General features: G+C 37.0%; 4 protein-coding genes across 6 annotated transcripts; 2 read left to right on the forward strand and 2 right to left on the reverse strand.

The window, feature by feature from the left end:
• The first annotated feature begins 34 nt into the window (after positions 1–34).
• Positions 35–2,832, forward strand: LOC102617329 (uncharacterized). Of its 2 annotated transcripts, none has more exons than XM_025094808.2 (4): positions 35–564; positions 732–808; positions 1,530–1,656; positions 2,454–2,832. In XM_025094808.2, exons 1-4 carry the CDS (start codon positions 161–163, stop codon positions 2,581–2,583), a joined length of 738 nt encoding a protein of 245 aa, XP_024950576.1. In that variant the 5' UTR covers positions 35–160; the 3' UTR covers positions 2,584–2,832. The 2 variants fall into 2 exon arrangements, with proteins under 2 accessions (XP_024950576.1, XP_006467668.1); XM_006467605.4 differs by having other exon boundaries at positions 129–564; positions 1,545–1,656.
• Positions 2,783–5,868, reverse strand: LOC102617623 (protein trichome birefringence-like 38). 2 transcript variants are annotated; one of them, XM_052431496.1, is made up of 6 exons: positions 5,143–5,868; positions 4,809–4,980; positions 3,769–3,944; positions 3,521–3,679; positions 3,182–3,436; positions 2,783–3,061 (listed from the first exon to the last, which is right to left on the reverse strand). In XM_052431496.1, exons 1-6 carry the CDS (start codon positions 5,442–5,444, stop codon positions 3,007–3,009), a joined length of 1,119 nt encoding a protein of 372 aa, XP_052287456.1. In that variant the 5' UTR covers positions 5,445–5,868; the 3' UTR covers positions 2,783–3,006.
• Positions 5,869–12,622: 6,754 nt separating this feature from the next.
• On the forward strand, positions 12,623–14,349 carry LOC102617030 (50S ribosomal protein L34, chloroplastic). The gene is made up of 2 exons (XM_006467604.4): positions 12,623–12,944; positions 13,948–14,349. Exons 1-2 carry the CDS (start codon positions 12,716–12,718, stop codon positions 14,202–14,204), a joined length of 486 nt encoding a protein of 161 aa, XP_006467667.1. The 5' UTR covers positions 12,623–12,715; the 3' UTR covers positions 14,205–14,349.
• Positions 14,350–14,600: 251 nt separating this feature from the next.
• On the reverse strand, positions 14,601–16,411 carry LOC102620117 (ervatamin-C-like). Its single transcript, XM_006468142.3, has 2 exons — positions 15,964–16,411; positions 14,601–15,774 (listed from the first exon to the last, which is right to left on the reverse strand). Exons 1-2 carry the CDS (start codon positions 16,409–16,411, stop codon positions 15,200–15,202), a joined length of 1,023 nt encoding a protein of 340 aa, XP_006468205.1. The 3' UTR covers positions 14,601–15,199.
• Between the last annotated feature and the right edge of the window lie 130 nt (positions 16,412–16,541).

Genomic DNA, 16,541 nt, shown 5'->3' on the forward strand with positions numbered 1-16,541 from the left:
TGAATCAAGGCGAAACTCTGCACGTTCCTCCAGTCCCACACAAGAAATTTTATTGAGTCACGCTCGCGCACGGTTGCATTGCACGAACATTTTACAGCAGAAACAAATTGAAAACAAAATAATAGACGAAGTTCCCAAGTCAGCACAAAGTCAATGTAGTATGGGGGAATTGTTTGATATAGAAGGGCATTTTGGTCAGTATGTATCAATTTTCGATGTGAAAGATGATACAGCTGGACTTTCTACTACTGTCTTCGGATATCGGTGCAAGGAAATGAGTCGGACTGGGTGTGGGAGCTGGTCACTAAATTTGCCATCGACTGCTCTTAAATCCAATCATCCAAGTGTTAATATTCTTAAGAGCAATACGTTATATTCACCAGACCGACTTGTTTCTGGATCATATCTTCGAGCTTCTCCTAGGTTTTGTGGCCAAATCAAAGCGCCGGCAACAGCAGCAGCCATGGAGGCTGAGCAAAGTGGAGGCACAGCCACCAATAGCATCTCAAACCCACCTATGAAACTCTTGTTTGTTGAAATGGGTGTTGGCTACGATCAACATGGGTCTGTATATCCTATACCAATTTTTCCCTTTCCCCATATTTGATCGCTACCTTGTGACTTTTTTGGGGTTTAAACATAGATATGCTGATAGTTGTTCAATTGTGATTTATTCAGTTGTTTAATTGTAAATAGACGAGAATTTGATAAGTTGGAATTGCATGCAACAGGCAAGATGTTACAGCTGCAGCTATGAGGGCTTGCAGGGATGCCATATCTTCCAATTCCATTCCAGCATTTAGGAGAGGTGCATCTTTGTTGAGATTTCTAATGATTTTTTTTTTCAATAATGTGTACAAATAAACGCATGCTTTGAGTTTCATTAGATATCTAATATGATAATGGAAGAATGTGGTATTTTTGTGCTTTGCTGGAATGGAGAAAGAAAGAATTTTGTCACTGAGTAGTTGAGACAAGGGATCTGCAGCTGTTCTCACTTTGTTTGATTACTTTTGCTTTCTTTAGTTAGTAGAATTTCACGTCTAGTCCTTAGTTGTTTCCCTAGGAATGGTTCTTCTGCGAGAGCAACAATATTGATCTCTTGCATTGAAATTTCTGGACTTCTTATTAGCTGTATATTTCCAGAGAAGAAGCTTCTTAATTTTGTGAGTGCAGGTATTCTTTGGATTTTGGTACAACTGCATTCTGAAGGTCTCAGGCTGTTGTTTCTTTGAATTTAAAAGCCTAAACAATATCCATCCTCAATCCCCAATAAAACAGTTAAATGAGACTGGATAACAAACCAAACCTCATATATTCTCTTATTAACTGAGACTATTTCATTGTGTGAACCTTTTTTCATTAGCTATCATGATGTTGAACATCTAAATTTTATGATTCTTCATACCATCCAAACTTTTGGAAGATTTCTACTTATGTCGGTCTTTCTTAAAGTTTTGTATTTAGTGGTGTTTATAGTATGCATTTAGTGCCTTAATTGTGATTATTGTTTCATTAGCAATAATTAGCTGATGAGGTTGCAGGGTCAATACCTGGTGTCTCTTTTGAGCAAATGAAACTACTGATCAAGCTGGGGGTTCCCCACTCTCTTCAGCAGCTGTTGGACATTGAGCGGGTCAAGTCAGTGTTTCCATAGTGAGTATCTGCACATCTAAGAGATGAATGCATAAGTAGTCCTTATTGTTTCATGATGTCAACTATAAATTTTCAGTGGTAGAGAATTCTTAACTCTAAATGCCATATCTGGTTGAGAATACAAGCAGGATTTTTTCAGCCTCCATCAAGAATGCAAGTTCACGACCCTAATTTTTCTGAAGAATTCCTGACTTGCAGTGTTCTAGGTCAGTTAGAATATGATGAAGCTATTGTCTAATCTAAAAAGAAGTCCTATAGGTTTAGTAGTAAACACATTAAACTGAAACTGAAGTTAATTGAGTTTGAAGTGGAATGAGCTACAATCTGTATGTAGAAGCTTGAAACAACATGCTATGCAAGCTATTCATGGATATCAATTAGACGCAGATCTCAAAATTTTGAACCATTTTCATTTTGAGTAATTTAACCAAAATAGCACCCCAAGAATCTTTTCTGCTTATGTTTATGCTACACCACTGCCTTTCCAAGCTATGTTTTTGGTCATTTGTAATGATTTTGAAAGGCACCCAATATTTTTTAGCATTTAGTTATCGTGTTTCCTTGGCATGGTAAAACTTTCAAATTTGTTATTCATGCCCATACAAGCTGTAGAAATCTTTCACCTCTGTTCTGGATGGTTAATAATAGTAGGTTAAACTCTAGATAAATTAGCTTCGAGTTTCTTCTTGGTGCAATTTTGCAAATGTTGTGGTTTTAACTCTTAGATTAGATATGGGCATTACATGTACGAGTGATTTCACTGTTTGCAAACTTTAATTTTGTCTGTACACTTGCAGCGGCAAAATTTTGGATGTTGAAGTTGTTGATGGAGGCTTGATATGCTCTAGCGGTGTGCACGTGGAAGAAATGGGAGATAAAAATGATGACTGTTACATAGTAAATGCTGCGGTATATGTGGGCTACTAGTTTTATTGGTTCTTTTACATTGTCCTTGAGAATTTACTGTGGTTACAACATGGATGTCCTATCAAAATGAAAATTATCATTTATTGGAAAGGGAAAATAATTGGGAAGATGCTGATTTCTGATTTCACTGAGTTTCTCCTCAGTTCTTGGTGGACCAGAATGGTTTCGGAACCATCTAGCCCATGTTCTCAAACTAACATAAATCAAGCAGAAGTACTTCTCTATTGAATAAATGTAAGTTTACAACAATTCTGTTACAATTTCCCCTTCATAGCAGTCTGATGTCAATTACACTTGCAACTGTCAGTCTCATTCTCATGTGAAAGCAATTATTGTGGTTTGAAAAATCAATCTCTATACAATTGATTTTAAGCCCCTTATTCTGTCGACAAATATACAAGCAATTGTAAAGAATAGAAACTGTCATGTGGTATAGAACCATGACATTGTGAGGGCAGCATACAGGAGCTGGTTCCGGGTATCAGGCAGACCTGGAAGACACCAATGGCTGCAGTCAGTGCCGGAATGCTCGCTGCTATATGTTGATGGGTGAGCATCTTTTCACATTGTGAGGGCAGCATACAGGAGCTGGTTCCAGGTATCAGGCAGACCTGGAAGACACCAATGGCTGCAGTCAGTGCCGGAATGCTTGCCGCTATATGTTGACGGGTGAGCATCTTTTCTCAGTTGTGAAAGCGTCGTTATATCCAGCAAATAAACCGGCTTGTTAATAGAACTCAACACTTTGTTCACAACTGAAGCGGCTGGAGGTGCGCCTCCTGGATATGTAGATCCTGATAGTGGTTCCAATTCTCCCAAGCAGTTCTTTTTCCGCGAATTCCATTCCTTGCCCCTGGTTTCGGTTAAAGAAATGAACCTTTTGAGTAAAGTTTTACGTTTTGATCTAACACTGCAAGAGCTAGTGCACTTCACTTACGTGTAATGAGTGGGAGAAATGCCCTGGAAAAATACTTTGGTTTTGGAAGGATCGACATTGAGATCAACCCATCTAGCCCATGTACTCATTCCTTTATAAAATGCCTCTAAACGGTCCATATCTTTAAGCAGTGTTTGCCCATCTTGAATATAATCCCATCTGCGTCTCCTCGCATCACACGAAATATAGTAAGCCAATACAATAAGATGATGAATGATGGTAGCATGAGAAATGTGAAAAGATCTTACGGTTGTGCTTTTCCAGTGTGGGTCCACCAATGCCATGAATTAAAGATCAGAACGTCCATGTCTTTCCAAAATTTGCCAGCTTGGATTGAGTTCAGCGTCAGTACTCGCCCAACTTTTTGTTTAACTATATCAACCAAGTATGGCGTCCGATACAAAAGAAAAGTTACTCCATACTCCTGCACAATGGGGAAAAAACAACCACCATTTGATTTTAATTTACGTAATTTGGAATGTTTGAAAACTGTAGACTCTTTAAACTGCTGGAATCTAGACCTATTTTACAAATGTCCTAGTTTGAAAATTGACAGAAAAATATTCCGCAAGTGCCAACCTATATCTGTTCACTGTAATCGCTATTGAATAGTGTGATTAATTAACTACAAACATTTGGGAATCAAATAATTGTTATGGGTATGCCTGAAAAAAAGAAAAGAAAATACAGATTGGCATGTTCTAATTTCTATGGACACAGCTGTGATATGTGAGTGTGGTTGGTAATGAGCTGTCCTATGATCGATGGGGCGCCTTAAGATCATATATCAGCCGCCAACTAATACTGTGCATACATGCAACCTCTAAAGCCCATTGTTTCTTTGCTTTCTCAAAAAAATAGCAATGATAAAAGACAGATTTGTTTAAAGAGAGGTCACGAGTGGGGTTTGAACAAATTTAGTAAATAAAAAAAAAAAACTGCTGTGGCCTAATCTTTCTGTTATATCAATCTTACATCTGGTGATTCTATTTTGAATGAAGACAAGGACGCGGCTCGTTTATTATTTTCATGCCATTTTTATTTTTACTGCGTTCACTCCACACGCAGTCTATGTCTATCACTATAAATAAATTGGATGCTATGTAACCTAGTTATGGGTCTACAGTTTGCCTCACATGCACTTTATACGCTGTTTAAAATAAAAAAGAAAAAAGAATACTGCTAGCGGAGGAAGATTCAGTCCTTGCAGGGATAGAGGTCAGAGGAGAGCCACGGCCATATGAATATGAATATAATTGAATTTCATCAGAAGGAAAAATAAACTGACCTCAAAAGAAACAGACGACAGTGTTTCCTTCCTCACAAAAGATGTCTTGGCGTTCGGCACCGACGCGTGAATCATACACGACAACGATTCCCACATATTCAAACTCAGTGAGTCCCCCACAAACATTATCCTTTTCCCTCTATATCTCCTCAGAAAATCCCCACCATCAAACCTGCAGCATATATAAACAGCCAAACTATATATTTAAACCAAAAAAAATCACTTTTTTCACCACAGAAATGAAAAAAAAAAAGTAATATTTGCTTTTGGTTGATGGGTGAGTTTGAAAAAAAAGAAAAAAAAAAGAAAAAAAGAAAAAAAAAAAAGAAGTGACCTGGGTACGGCACAAGAGGCAGGTTGCCAAGAGTACTTGAGGTACTGCTTATCAGGCCTGCCATATTTGAGGCAATCAAACTCAGCATCAATGAAAGGGCAAGATGATGAATCGTAGAGTGGGTATGAAGGGTCTATCACCCATCTCCCTTGAAACAAATTGCACCCACTCACTTGCTTTCTCCCTCTCAAGCTGGTCACATTATACAAGTGCTGCTCAGCTTCTGCTTCTTTTAGCAACATTGATGACAAAAGCACAAATTGGAATAACCAAAAGAGCAAAACGTGGGAACCAAAACCCATTTTGGATTCTGGGTTAAGACACAATCAAACAGCTAATAAAGCCTGTGAATGAATTAAAGTTGCCTGGTTTTCTCTGCTTATATAGTGCGAGAGAGAGAGAGAGAGAGAGTGCGAGAGAGAGAGAGAGAGAGGGTTTGGTGAATTGGTGGGTTCACACGGAGTGATATTACCAGAGGCAAGAGGACACTGATTTTTATTTCTGACAATGAATTGGGGATATCTTGGATGGATTCTTTCTTCTTCCTTCTTGTGCAATGTGTGATGTTTCGAAATTCTGGCCCGGGGGAATTTGATAATTGTATATACTCTTGGCTTTATGTAATTTATTTATTTTGTCCGACGAGAAAAAAAAAAATCAAATCTTTGGGTGAGAATGGGGCAAATGCTATGTTACATTTCATGTTGGTCTGAGAATGGGGAGTCTTGTAAAAAGTTCTTTTTACATTCTTCTGTTGGTCTGCATGTCACGGGACATGTTAATAATCATGCACTCTAGATTAAATTGAACATGCATAAAACTATAATTAATGGAAGATTAGAGAACCTATGTGTAATAATTATTTTGATAAAGTAATTAAACATTACACATGCATTATGGACTGGCTTGTCATTATCATATTAATATGTATACCATACCTGCCCGGCGGGAAGCAATTATACCATCTAAACAGCTGTTTATATCGGAAAATGGGAAATTAATGGGAGGAGAATTAATTCTCATCAGACAAACAAGAGGTGGGGAGGGGGAATTAATTAACAAGTTTTAATCTTGTAATTATGGAAGATAGTGAAGAGAGAAATGTGCAAATAATGAATATATAACAGATTATATTGCAAGATTCTTGAATATGCTTGTCCAATTAATTAATATCATTTATTTACAATGAAATGACGCTAATTTTTGGCATGACTTTCGATTACATGGCAATTATGGCCCTCATGACTTGAGACAAGTTGGACACGTGAACAGAATCGTTTTCTCTGGACTAGAAATTATTGACATCCAAGTGTGAGTTTGCAAATCAGATAATTCACAATTTAAAAATGATCACAAGCTCCATAGGGACCGCAGTTAAAGAAAAAATAAATAAAAATTTACAGAATCACAATCTCATAAACATAAGAAATTATTAAGAGATAGCCTTGAGCACGTCATTCTTTGAAACACGTGCGTACAATGGATCGATAAAAATGTCGTACAATTTAGAAAAATGCGGAAAACCAAAATTTTTGCTGGCCCGGCACAAAGCAATTCCATAATTCCAATATATTTCGTGTATTTAATTTGATTTAGGTCAGCTGCCAGACACTTTTTCCACCAGCCGCAGCAGGCCAACCACCACCATTTCGGTTGAGTTCTGAAATGGCCATGGATCAACACTTTTTTTTTGTTGGGAAAATGCGACTGGGGCGGGGCGCACATGAAATTGTTTCTGTTCGTGAATTTGGTGAAGAGTCAGTTGATTGAAATCAGTCACTGCCAGCCACAAAAATTACCAAATGCGCCCAACAAATGAGATATTGCATTTTCGTTATCTCGAATCTCGATTGGCTGTGTGTTTATTTAGGACAAGAATTTGGCATTTATTTTCAACTTATTTTTGACTAATCATCGAATCTTCTTTTGCGGGATTGATTAATTTCTTTCCTAAAATGAATGCATATCTTACATCAACCTAAAACATTATTGTATAATTTCAATAATTTGCTCAAACTTGCTACCGATGTCATAAAACCTAGCCAAATAACCTTAAACATCCCAAAGTCTTTATCAGAAATAATATAACAAGTAATATGTCATTAATCAAGTGGGTGAATGGATTTACAAGTTGCAAGAAAATTTATTACATTATCTTATTGTCTACTTACTAATTAATTAACCTCATTTGCCACATAATTTAAAGAGGAGATTTTGGTACAACATTTTACTTTTTGAAAATTTATGGAGACCGATGCGAAATTGATGTCTAAACCCTAGGGAGTCCGAGGAAATTTACCATTTCTATAAATAAATCTATATATATGAAACTGTTTATTTGTTGAAAAAGGCGTAATTAAGCTATGGAATTGATTTATTTTTCTCACAAAGATTGCCATTATATATAATTATATATGCAGAGATGATTTTCGATTTCATAAAATTTACAAATAAAAACTCTCCTTTAAAATTAAATACAAGGAATTGAAAATTAAGATCACGGAAATGATGACGGCATTTTTGATACATATGATGTGTTGCCAACACCAGGTTCAATATTGAGTTGTCGGTGGCACTATCTAATTTCTAGAACAAGAAAACAAAAGCACTTTGGCTGCACTGGTGTGGTGGGTCGAAAATGCTGGAAAGCTTCGACGAGAGTCCTTTACAATAGGCAATGTGGACGTGGGGTTTCGTCTCAATATCAAAAAATCAAACAAAATGATTCGACTGTGGATTTTTCCGCTTGTAATCCTGTACCGCAAAACAGCTCAGCTCAGAGTTAAAAGACTTTTATTGTCACAATAATCTATATATATATATAAAGTTGGGACTTGAGGAGGTGATGTGGCATCACCATTTCTCATCTTTGTATATTCTCTATTATCTAATAAATAGAGATTTTTTTTTTAAATTTGGTTTTTCATCTTCTTATAATTAATTTGATTGTTATTACACAATAACAATTATGTAAAGATTTTAATGAAGCATATTCTTTGTAATGAACATCCAAGGGGGAGTGTTATGAATTTATTAAAATAAATGTAGATGTTCATAACATATATCTCTTAGTCTCCCCACTATATCTCATTAGCAACCTTTAGCTTCCCTATAACTCCCACTATCTCACAAGGAATTATGATCCATAATTTTTCATTAATTTCATGGAGTGATTATGTAACTATAAAAGGAGAACTCATCTTTTTGTTTTGTACACACACAATTGGAATGAATAAAATCACTCTATAATATATTCTCTCATTTTATTCTTTATCTTGCATTACTTCTTTATTTGTATTGCTGACTAATAGTTTTTTTTTTGTTTTTTATAAGGCTGCCTCATCTTTAAAAAAAATCAATTCATATTTTTTATCAGTTTCATCAAGTGTAAAATAAGAAAAAAAGATAATACTAAATTCTTTTTTCAAAGCCGCGTGAAGCGCAGTTCTATTTTCTAGTTGTTGTATAATGCCAACTTGCTTTTGGTTTTTATAATTTCTTTACTCGAAGGCTTAAGAGTTTTGAAAGTGGTTCCGTTTACCATTCTAAAACGGCTGCTTTAACCTGGTATTAAAATTAAATAAACTAATAAGATGCATGCTACAGACTAAGGAAGGTGCCAAATTAGATGAACCTAGCTAATCATCTATAAGTTTCCACGTCAAATTAATTAACTATCTATTCAAAGGCAATGCATGTCTCTTTATTTGATGCGATTAATCAAACTGGTGTTACAGGGGGCCGACCTAGAATGCAGCTGTTTTATTTCGTTTTCTGTTTTGCTTTCTAATCTTGTGGCGTACAATTGTTTGCGGGGATTCCAAAGCAGAATTTGTCACGGTTGACATATTGCCCTATCAAGATTAACTTCACGGGACTTAGGCCCGTGAAACTTCACAGAAGATAAGACAAAATATAATTAAATTAAGAAAGAAAAATATGCACAAAAGGACGTACCTTTGGTCAAGTTCCAACTTTTCTTTCTGCTGCCTGCTAATCCACCTTTCAGTTCAATGGATTTATAAATCAAATCCGACAATATTTTCTGAATTTACTGGTGATTGTATATATTACCAATCGTCCACCAGTAACGAGAGTTAGAGAAATGTTTTCTACAGTTGTGCATTCTTCGCGCATTAGGTGCATTGAATATATTAACTTTAAATGAACATTAATTGTACAGTAATCAAATTCTCTGAAAATCATGCATATATAGCGATAAATATAAGGAGTATAGCAAATTATAGATCATCGTGCAAATTAACTATTGACGTTACCAGTACTGTTCCTGCACAAAAAATTGTGGTTTCTGGTGGACCAACGACAAAGGTGATATTTATATATATAATTATATAGTGGGTGAGATAGATCATGAAATGGCACTAACGATGGTATTATTTTAAAATCAAAGGGTCAAACCATGCATGCATATATTATTATTTTATATGTCACCAACATCAACATGGAAGAAGATGGTGGGCTACAGTTGGCAGAAGGCAAAATGCCAAATGGGCTGCTGCTGCATCAACTCATCAAAAATGGTGGAGGTCCACGTAAAATTGCTTAACAAGAAGAAGTTGCTTTCTGCAGAAGCAATTATATATGATCACACCACACCACACCACACCACACCACACCACATCACATCACATCCTTCCTTTTGCAGTTTTGGCCCATTCTATATGTATATCCATCCATCCACACTCTTAAAAACTCTTTTTTCCACAAGTTAATGCCGACACTCTAAACTTGGATTTTTCTGTTTGTCCTCTCTCATTCAACCATTAATCCCATGATAACAACTTGATGGATCTTTTATCATATACATGGATATGCATGAGCGGGCAGTATTTGCTGGACTTCATCTCTTCAACTTTATAGTAATGGACATGCAAAGCAAATGGTACGTAACTTTCATTGCATTGATTTCTTTTGGATCATTAATTCTTGAAATAAACTTGATGATGAGAGATTCTTCTCTGAAATAACACATTGTCAATTTGCTATCGTGTTCCTTGACAAAACATTTAAAAAGAAGAAATCTGTTTGGGGGATATACTTCGACGAGACCAGTCGTGACGAGCAGATACCTGGTAGCAGAGTGTACTTCGGCGAAGACCAGCTGTGATAAGCAAACATCTCGTAGCAGGGTCTCGCGAGCAAGTATATACTATAAGAATCTGGCAGCAGGGGAGCAGGAGCAGGAATATTCTGCTCGTCCACGAATGCACCATCCGCGAGGCCGATCCTCTGTTAGAAGCATAAAGCCATTCCAGTTAAGGCTTGAGTCGAGGAGACCCGGTCAACGACTGTTGGCGAGACGTGCTCTCCAACCCGAGAATCAAGGCACAAAGGCCATACAACCACCCACGATTACAGAAGTGGAACATCCACTTTCGAGAGGCGGGAGGATAACGAGCATGAATGGAGGGAAGGTCTGAGTTCGGGAGAGGCCTATAAAAAGGTAGCCAACGAATGTAAAAGGGTTAGAATTTTTGACATTATAACATAGATAAAGAAAGCTCTAAAGAACTGAGACTAAAAAGAAAGCCATAAGATTTGTGGCTAGCGTTCCCAGAACCTTCATTTCTGACTTGAGCGTCGGAGGGTTTACATCGGGGAAACAACCAGCGTACTCTGACCTACTTCTGTGTATGCAGGAACTTCTGGAGAATAAGCCTTACGAGGAGAGATCCTGATCGAGGTGGAGTTGATCGAGCAGAGATCCTGATTGTAGAAAGAGAGCAACCAGAATCTCGCATCAACAAAATCCTTAATTGTATTCATAATTATGTCCAATCATTGTTTGAGTGTGTGTGTGTACGTTTAATTTATTATGCAAGTTTTATTTCAATAATATGTGACAATATTTACTACAATAAGAGGTTGTTTGAAATCGGACCGATCTCACTTTATTCAGTTGCTGTGCTTTTGAGATTAATACGAAGAACGATTATTACAAATGGATCCCAAATGAGGCTTAGCGAACTCAAGAACATTATTGACTGAGCGATAATCCCCCGACTGGTTCCCGATAAAGATTTTATTGTTACCAGCCATATAAAAAATCTTATGATTGGCATGGAGACATATCCAAGCAATTTTGACCGATTGAGATTTGAGTGGGTAGTAATTAGGTAACATTGTTGTATAAAATAAGAGACCAATCACAATCAAATCGTTATCTATATTTCAATTATCATCGTATTACCATTGGTATATAAATAATAAATAATGCCCTGGTTGTGTGATTCTTCACGAATCTAGTAGTAGCATGTGCAATCATTAGCTTCCTGAAGGACAAAGGTATTATCCCCACCCAAACTATCCCTACAAATTAGTTTAGATGCACATTTTATGTTCAATCTACTTAATTAAGAATATGTTTAAACTATGATCAGATTCATATCATTTACCACAATAGTTTATATAAATTTTGTATCAAAACATTATATGTCTAGACTCTAGTATTATTTATGATATCCATGTATAATAATCATAATAAACAAATTCACACGTTAAATTTTCAAGTTGTAACTTAGAACTTGATGTCGATGGCTTTCATGAGAAACGTTGGCGTGAATATTGGGATTTGCTTGCACTGAAAGCAACATGCGGACATTGTGAATGTGGTGCTTTGCCTTGAAAATGTGTCCTTAAATTTGAAGAGACAGAGACAGCGAGGATGAAATGGTTAGGGGCTCTTCCGAAAAGGAAATCTCAGTATTGATCCTGAAGTTCCACTCTTTACAAAATACACCCCTCAGGACTATGTATTTACACATTTAACCTTGATTGAAATTAAAGAACTCCAAATTAAATAAAAGAGAAATTATAACAACTCTTTACACCCATTTATTATTAAGAAACCAATTATTTTTCAAAAAAAACAAAAAAACAAATTGAGTATAAAGCAACAAACCTAAGCTAATGAGGCATAAATTAATATATTTTTCCCTTACATGCATAACTAGCAATAAAAGGGGCATTTACTATTTTCATTAAGGAAGAGTGCATGGTTATTAGTTATGGCGGCTTATTCTTTAAAGTTTGTTTACTGTTACGAAAATTTCTGCTTATTGAGTTCTATTATCTACCCAAATGTTACTACCGGTCATGAGATTTTTTTTTTTTTCAAAATTATTTTAGGGTTCAATGAGAAGGAAAAAGATAGGGTTATTTGAGGAATTGAAATGAGTGTTATTAGTAAAAGAGTAATCTTACTACTTTAATTAGTGGGTGCGTTCAGAATAGGGGTTTTATGAGATTATTAATTAGTGACTAAGTATATCCCAGATCGTTTCTAAAAAGGATTAGCCTGTTTCTAAGAGTCTACAATTGGGCTTTGGCAATTGATACAAAAGACACCCCATTTTCGTTAATATAGATGTTCCTGGCCCGTTTTGATTTTGATACGGATTCAGTCCGATAAGACAGCCAAGCAGCCTTCAAACGTACAAGTTAACACGCGCGCGCGCACACACAGACTTTGTGCAAGAGGATAACAAAACCGAAAAGCATAAAAAGAAGCTACCAAGAGAAACAAAGGCTTTTCAAAAAAGGGGGAAAAATAATGGCTTCATTGTCGATAACAACATCAATCCCACCACCATGGCTTACTAGCAAAAGCACACATCACTCACGAAGAATTCCTTCTGCTTCTCTCATTCTGCGGACGGGAAGAAGCTCTGTGTCGGTGAATGTTGCCGGCAACAACTCCTCACCATCTCGCCCTGGGCTTCTTCACTGCTCCTTTGTTTCCTCTTCTTTATGTTCTTCCGCTTTTCATTCAGCTTTTTCAGGTTAGCAGAAAGTTTTTATTTTTATTGCAATTTTGTTGTTTTTTTATTCATGGGTATTTTTCTTCTTGGCAAAATGTTGACGTAGTAGGATTGCATTGGTGTTTTGAGAGGATTTTTGGAATTGAATCAATTTTTTTATAATGTTATTTTATTTGTTGTTTTTGGATTGGACTGAATGATGCAACACTGATGTGGTTCGGGTTCATTTTTGAAATATTATGCTGGCTTTTAAGATATTTAATGGTTAAAAACTTAAAATTGAGTTTAATTTCTTTCTTATGAGAGTGCGAAATAATGCAGTTTTTATTCTGGAATTGATGAAGTTACCTTTTAGATGTTCTGGCTAAAATGGAATGAACAAATTGGACTGCAAGTTGGTTTGCCAGCTTGTCAAGATTAATAATTTTGTTTCCAGTAGCAGTAAAATAGCTTCAAAATGCTAATCAACCTGATCCATATTACCAAAATACCACTTGAGATACGTGGATGCTAGAAAAGCTATTTGGACACATTGTTATTCTGTAGTTGCAATCCCCTAAAACGGTTATGTATGCATGGATTATCTCTTTCCCCATTATTTGAAAGAATTGGAGCTTTACGTTCATTTGGTTGTTGTGTAATGAAAAGAAAATTTAAATTCAAAATCTTGCATGAGCAGTAAGGCTCAGTAAGTGATTGCTTTCATTGTTCTAGTCCATATCCATGTTTCTTTGGCAAATGAACACTGAAGTTTGTAGATTAGGTAACCATTTTCTTGTTGCTGGTGTTGAAGCTTCCTCTTTTTCAAACGGGGTGGATTGGCTTTTGATTTTAGTACACCTTTCTTAGTTTCTTTGTAAAAGCAGTTGTTTAGACAAATATAATTCTTTATGTAAACTGGTTCTTCACTTGTATTTTGCGCCTGCCATTATTGGCGATGGTTGAATTTGAGAGAAATAGTGAAGTAGAAAAAGCATAGAAGTAAATTTTGGAGCTTGCTCTCAACTGTGTACGTTATTTGCAGGTCTATCCTTAGGGCTAGATTTCAATTCTAATGCTGGGGTGCGAAAGGAGAAACGCCAGGGTCTGGTGGTGAGGGCGGGGAAGGCTGCTCTGTGTCAAACTAAGCGGAATAGGTCTCGAAAATCCCTAGCTCGCACTCATGGCTTCCGCAGACGGATGAGAACCACTAGTGGAAGAGCAATATTGAAGCGTCGAAGAGCCAAAGGACGGTGGGTACTTTGTCCCAAGTCCTACCCCAATAGTGGGAAGCGTGCCTAACTACTCATTGTATTCAGTTTCAGTAGGTGAATTTTAATATTCAATGTGGTTCGCAGATGATCTTCTGAACCTGATCAGAAGCTTTGTTTGTTGTTCCATTTGGGCATCTGTTGTATTCAGTTAAATGAAATTCACATTGTTATCATCGCCTTCTGTTACTTGACGTTGTTTGCATTTGCAGTGAAGTAGTTTTTGACTCTCTGTTGGGAATTTTCCAGAGACCAAGTAGTGGAAATAAGTACGTTTCAACTGAGAAACCACCTTTTCAATGGATGTAACATCGCTGTAATCAACGAGGCGAGAAATTGCCTTCTCAGACGTATTGCAAAGCAGGAGACGTTTATGGTTTGTGACCGACCATTTCATCTCTTTTTCAAGTAAACTAAAGCCCGGACACCTTGTTTTATATGGGCTTGTCGAGTGTCAATCATTTCAAGTATGACAGTTGTATGGCGTTTCAGTGCTATACTGAAGATTGAAAACAATTTACGTGCCACTTTTTGCTCTCAAGTCCTGGGAGCCAGTTCACGTTTGTTTCATTGTTTATATAGAGTTGATTCATTTAACATTTTAACCCTGCGTATGGCGGCTGCGGCAATTTAAGTTGCGAACTTGGCCAGTATAACAAAAAACGAAAACGACTACGTGGCACTGCACTGAACTCTGTTGTTTCGTCCTTAACAAAGAATTTAACATTAAAAAAATGGGATTCATTTAGATGATTGCAGTCAACGTACAATAGAATCAGCAGTTCAGCACTGGTTCCCCTTCTAATTTCTGATTGGTCTTCAAAGCTAGCCTACATTATTATTCTCCGATACCAATTAGCAAAAACATACTAACATTTTCAAAGCCTAGAACACTTGACAACGTACACGACTAGACTAGGAAACTGAAAAAAAAAAAAAAAGGAAAAAATTGTAAAAAAACACACGGTACTTATTGGTGAAGTGGTAGCTGATTAAAATGTGCAGTTATCGGCTCTCAGAGCCTTTTTATGCAATCGGATACGAAGCTTTTCTGGCAATACCACAAAGACCTGCTCCACCAACATCTCTCCGCATCCTTATAAAACCTCCCTCCCCCCAGTTCTGTCCCCATGAATTCTTAATTAACCAATATGGCCCCTCATTACTTGATCCATATCCCACGATAGTAACAGCATGATTTAGGTTGTTCCCACAAGGTCCAGCGAAAACACCACCACTGTAATACCTGAAGCCCGGTGAACTGGCATCAATGGCAACTGAAACTGGCTGCCTTGATACAGCGTATCGCAATGCCAGCTCACTAGTTGGTACGTCTTGATAACTTCTGATTCGAGCAGCTTTCATGGCACCCCGCTGCCAATTGCAGTATCCTTCTCTCCGCTGATACGGATACACACGCTCATCAGTAAGACCCTGGCTACGTATGATATATGAGAAGGCATCATCCATCCAGCCACCATAACATCCTCGAGAGCCGGAGCAGTCCAATACTTGTTGCTCTGAAAGTGAAATTAATCTACCCGTTCTGATCTTGGTGATTCCTTCCACAGCTGCCACGGCTGAAAATATCCAACAACATCCTATAAAACAAAAGAATCACGTCCATTAATTAGACGGACATATTAAAATTTCACATTCACAGTTCACAAAGATGTGAATGTTGTGTGACAGCTCCTCTTGTTCTGCTAGAGCTAGAGTGCTGCTGATTTTTTTTCAGAAAAGGAAAAACATATGCATGCGTTCGGTTTATTATCGACCAATTCACTTACCACATGAGCCTTGGTTTTTAACAGGAGTGACTGCTCCTCTGGCCCTCCAATCAATGCTTCGTGGTAATCGACGCCTTGAGTCAGGATAACCGAACCAATTATTTGCGTATGATTGTGATTGATTTGAAATATTACGAGTGGGCATTTTGTATCCAGTGTGGGAGGCAATAAACTCTTCGTCAGTTAAGTCTGCAAATTCATTGAGGCTTAACTTGTACGTCTGATTTCCTTCTCTGTTAAATTTCTCGATGAATCTAAAATTTTTCTTGAAAATCTTGAACCGCATTGCCTTTTCCGCCTGGTTCTTGTAAGTGCGAGCAGACCGAGCCATCCATAGCTCGTGTTTTGCACTGATGGAATCTTCATGCAACGTGCGAGACATGACAAGAGATGCCCAAGTCAGCATAATAATCAGCATGATAAAAGTCTTATCAAAAGTTACGTCCATGATTTTAATATGGAAGATGTTTTTAGCAGTTGCTTTTACTTGATACTGCGATAAGTCACGAAGAAGTGAGGTGACGAGTAGAGTTAATTACACCACTTATATATAGTGAATGGAGATGGCATGATATCTT

The sequence above is a fragment of the Citrus sinensis genome, chromosome 2 (assembly GCF_022201045.2).
Source record: "Citrus sinensis cultivar Valencia sweet orange chromosome 2, DVS_A1.0, whole genome shotgun sequence".
Taxonomy (NCBI): Eukaryota; Viridiplantae; Streptophyta; class Magnoliopsida; order Sapindales; family Rutaceae; genus Citrus; species Citrus sinensis.

Bases quoted from the DNA above. Each gene is read 5' to 3' on its own strand.
- LOC102617623 (XM_052431496.1), bottom strand. From the start codon at position 5,444: ATGGGTTTTGGTTCCCACGTTTTGCTCTTTTGGTTATTCCAATTTGTG. The intron at 3,945-4,808 runs GTCAGTTTATTT...CCCATTGTGCAG, and splicing joins TGTCGTCTGTTTCTTTTGAG to GAGTATGGAGTAACTTTTCT. The intron at 3,437-3,520 runs GTAAGTGAAGTG...AACCGAAACCAG, and splicing joins ATTTCTCCCACTCATTACAC to GGGCAAGGAATGGAATTCGC.
- LOC102620117 (XM_006468142.3), bottom strand. From the start codon at position 16,411: ATGGACGTAACTTTTGATAAGACTTTTATCATGCTGATTATTATGCTG. The intron at 15,775-15,963 runs GTAAGTGAATTG...TTTGTTTTATAG, and splicing joins TAAAAACCAAGGCTCATGTG to GATGTTGTTGGATATTTTCA.
- LOC102617329 (XM_025094808.2), top strand. From the start codon at position 161: ATGGGGGAATTGTTTGATATAGAAGGGCATTTTGGTCAGTATGTATCA. The intron at 565-731 runs GTCTGTATATCC...TGCATGCAACAG, and splicing joins GTTGGCTACGATCAACATGG to GCAAGATGTTACAGCTGCAG. The intron at 809-1,529 runs GTGCATCTTTGT...AGCAATAATTAG, and splicing joins CATTCCAGCATTTAGGAGAG to CTGATGAGGTTGCAGGGTCA.
- LOC102617030 (XM_006467604.4), top strand. From the start codon at position 12,716: ATGGCTTCATTGTCGATAACAACATCAATCCCACCACCATGGCTTACT. The intron at 12,945-13,947 runs GTTAGCAGAAAG...CGTTATTTGCAG, and splicing joins TTTTCATTCAGCTTTTTCAG to GTCTATCCTTAGGGCTAGAT.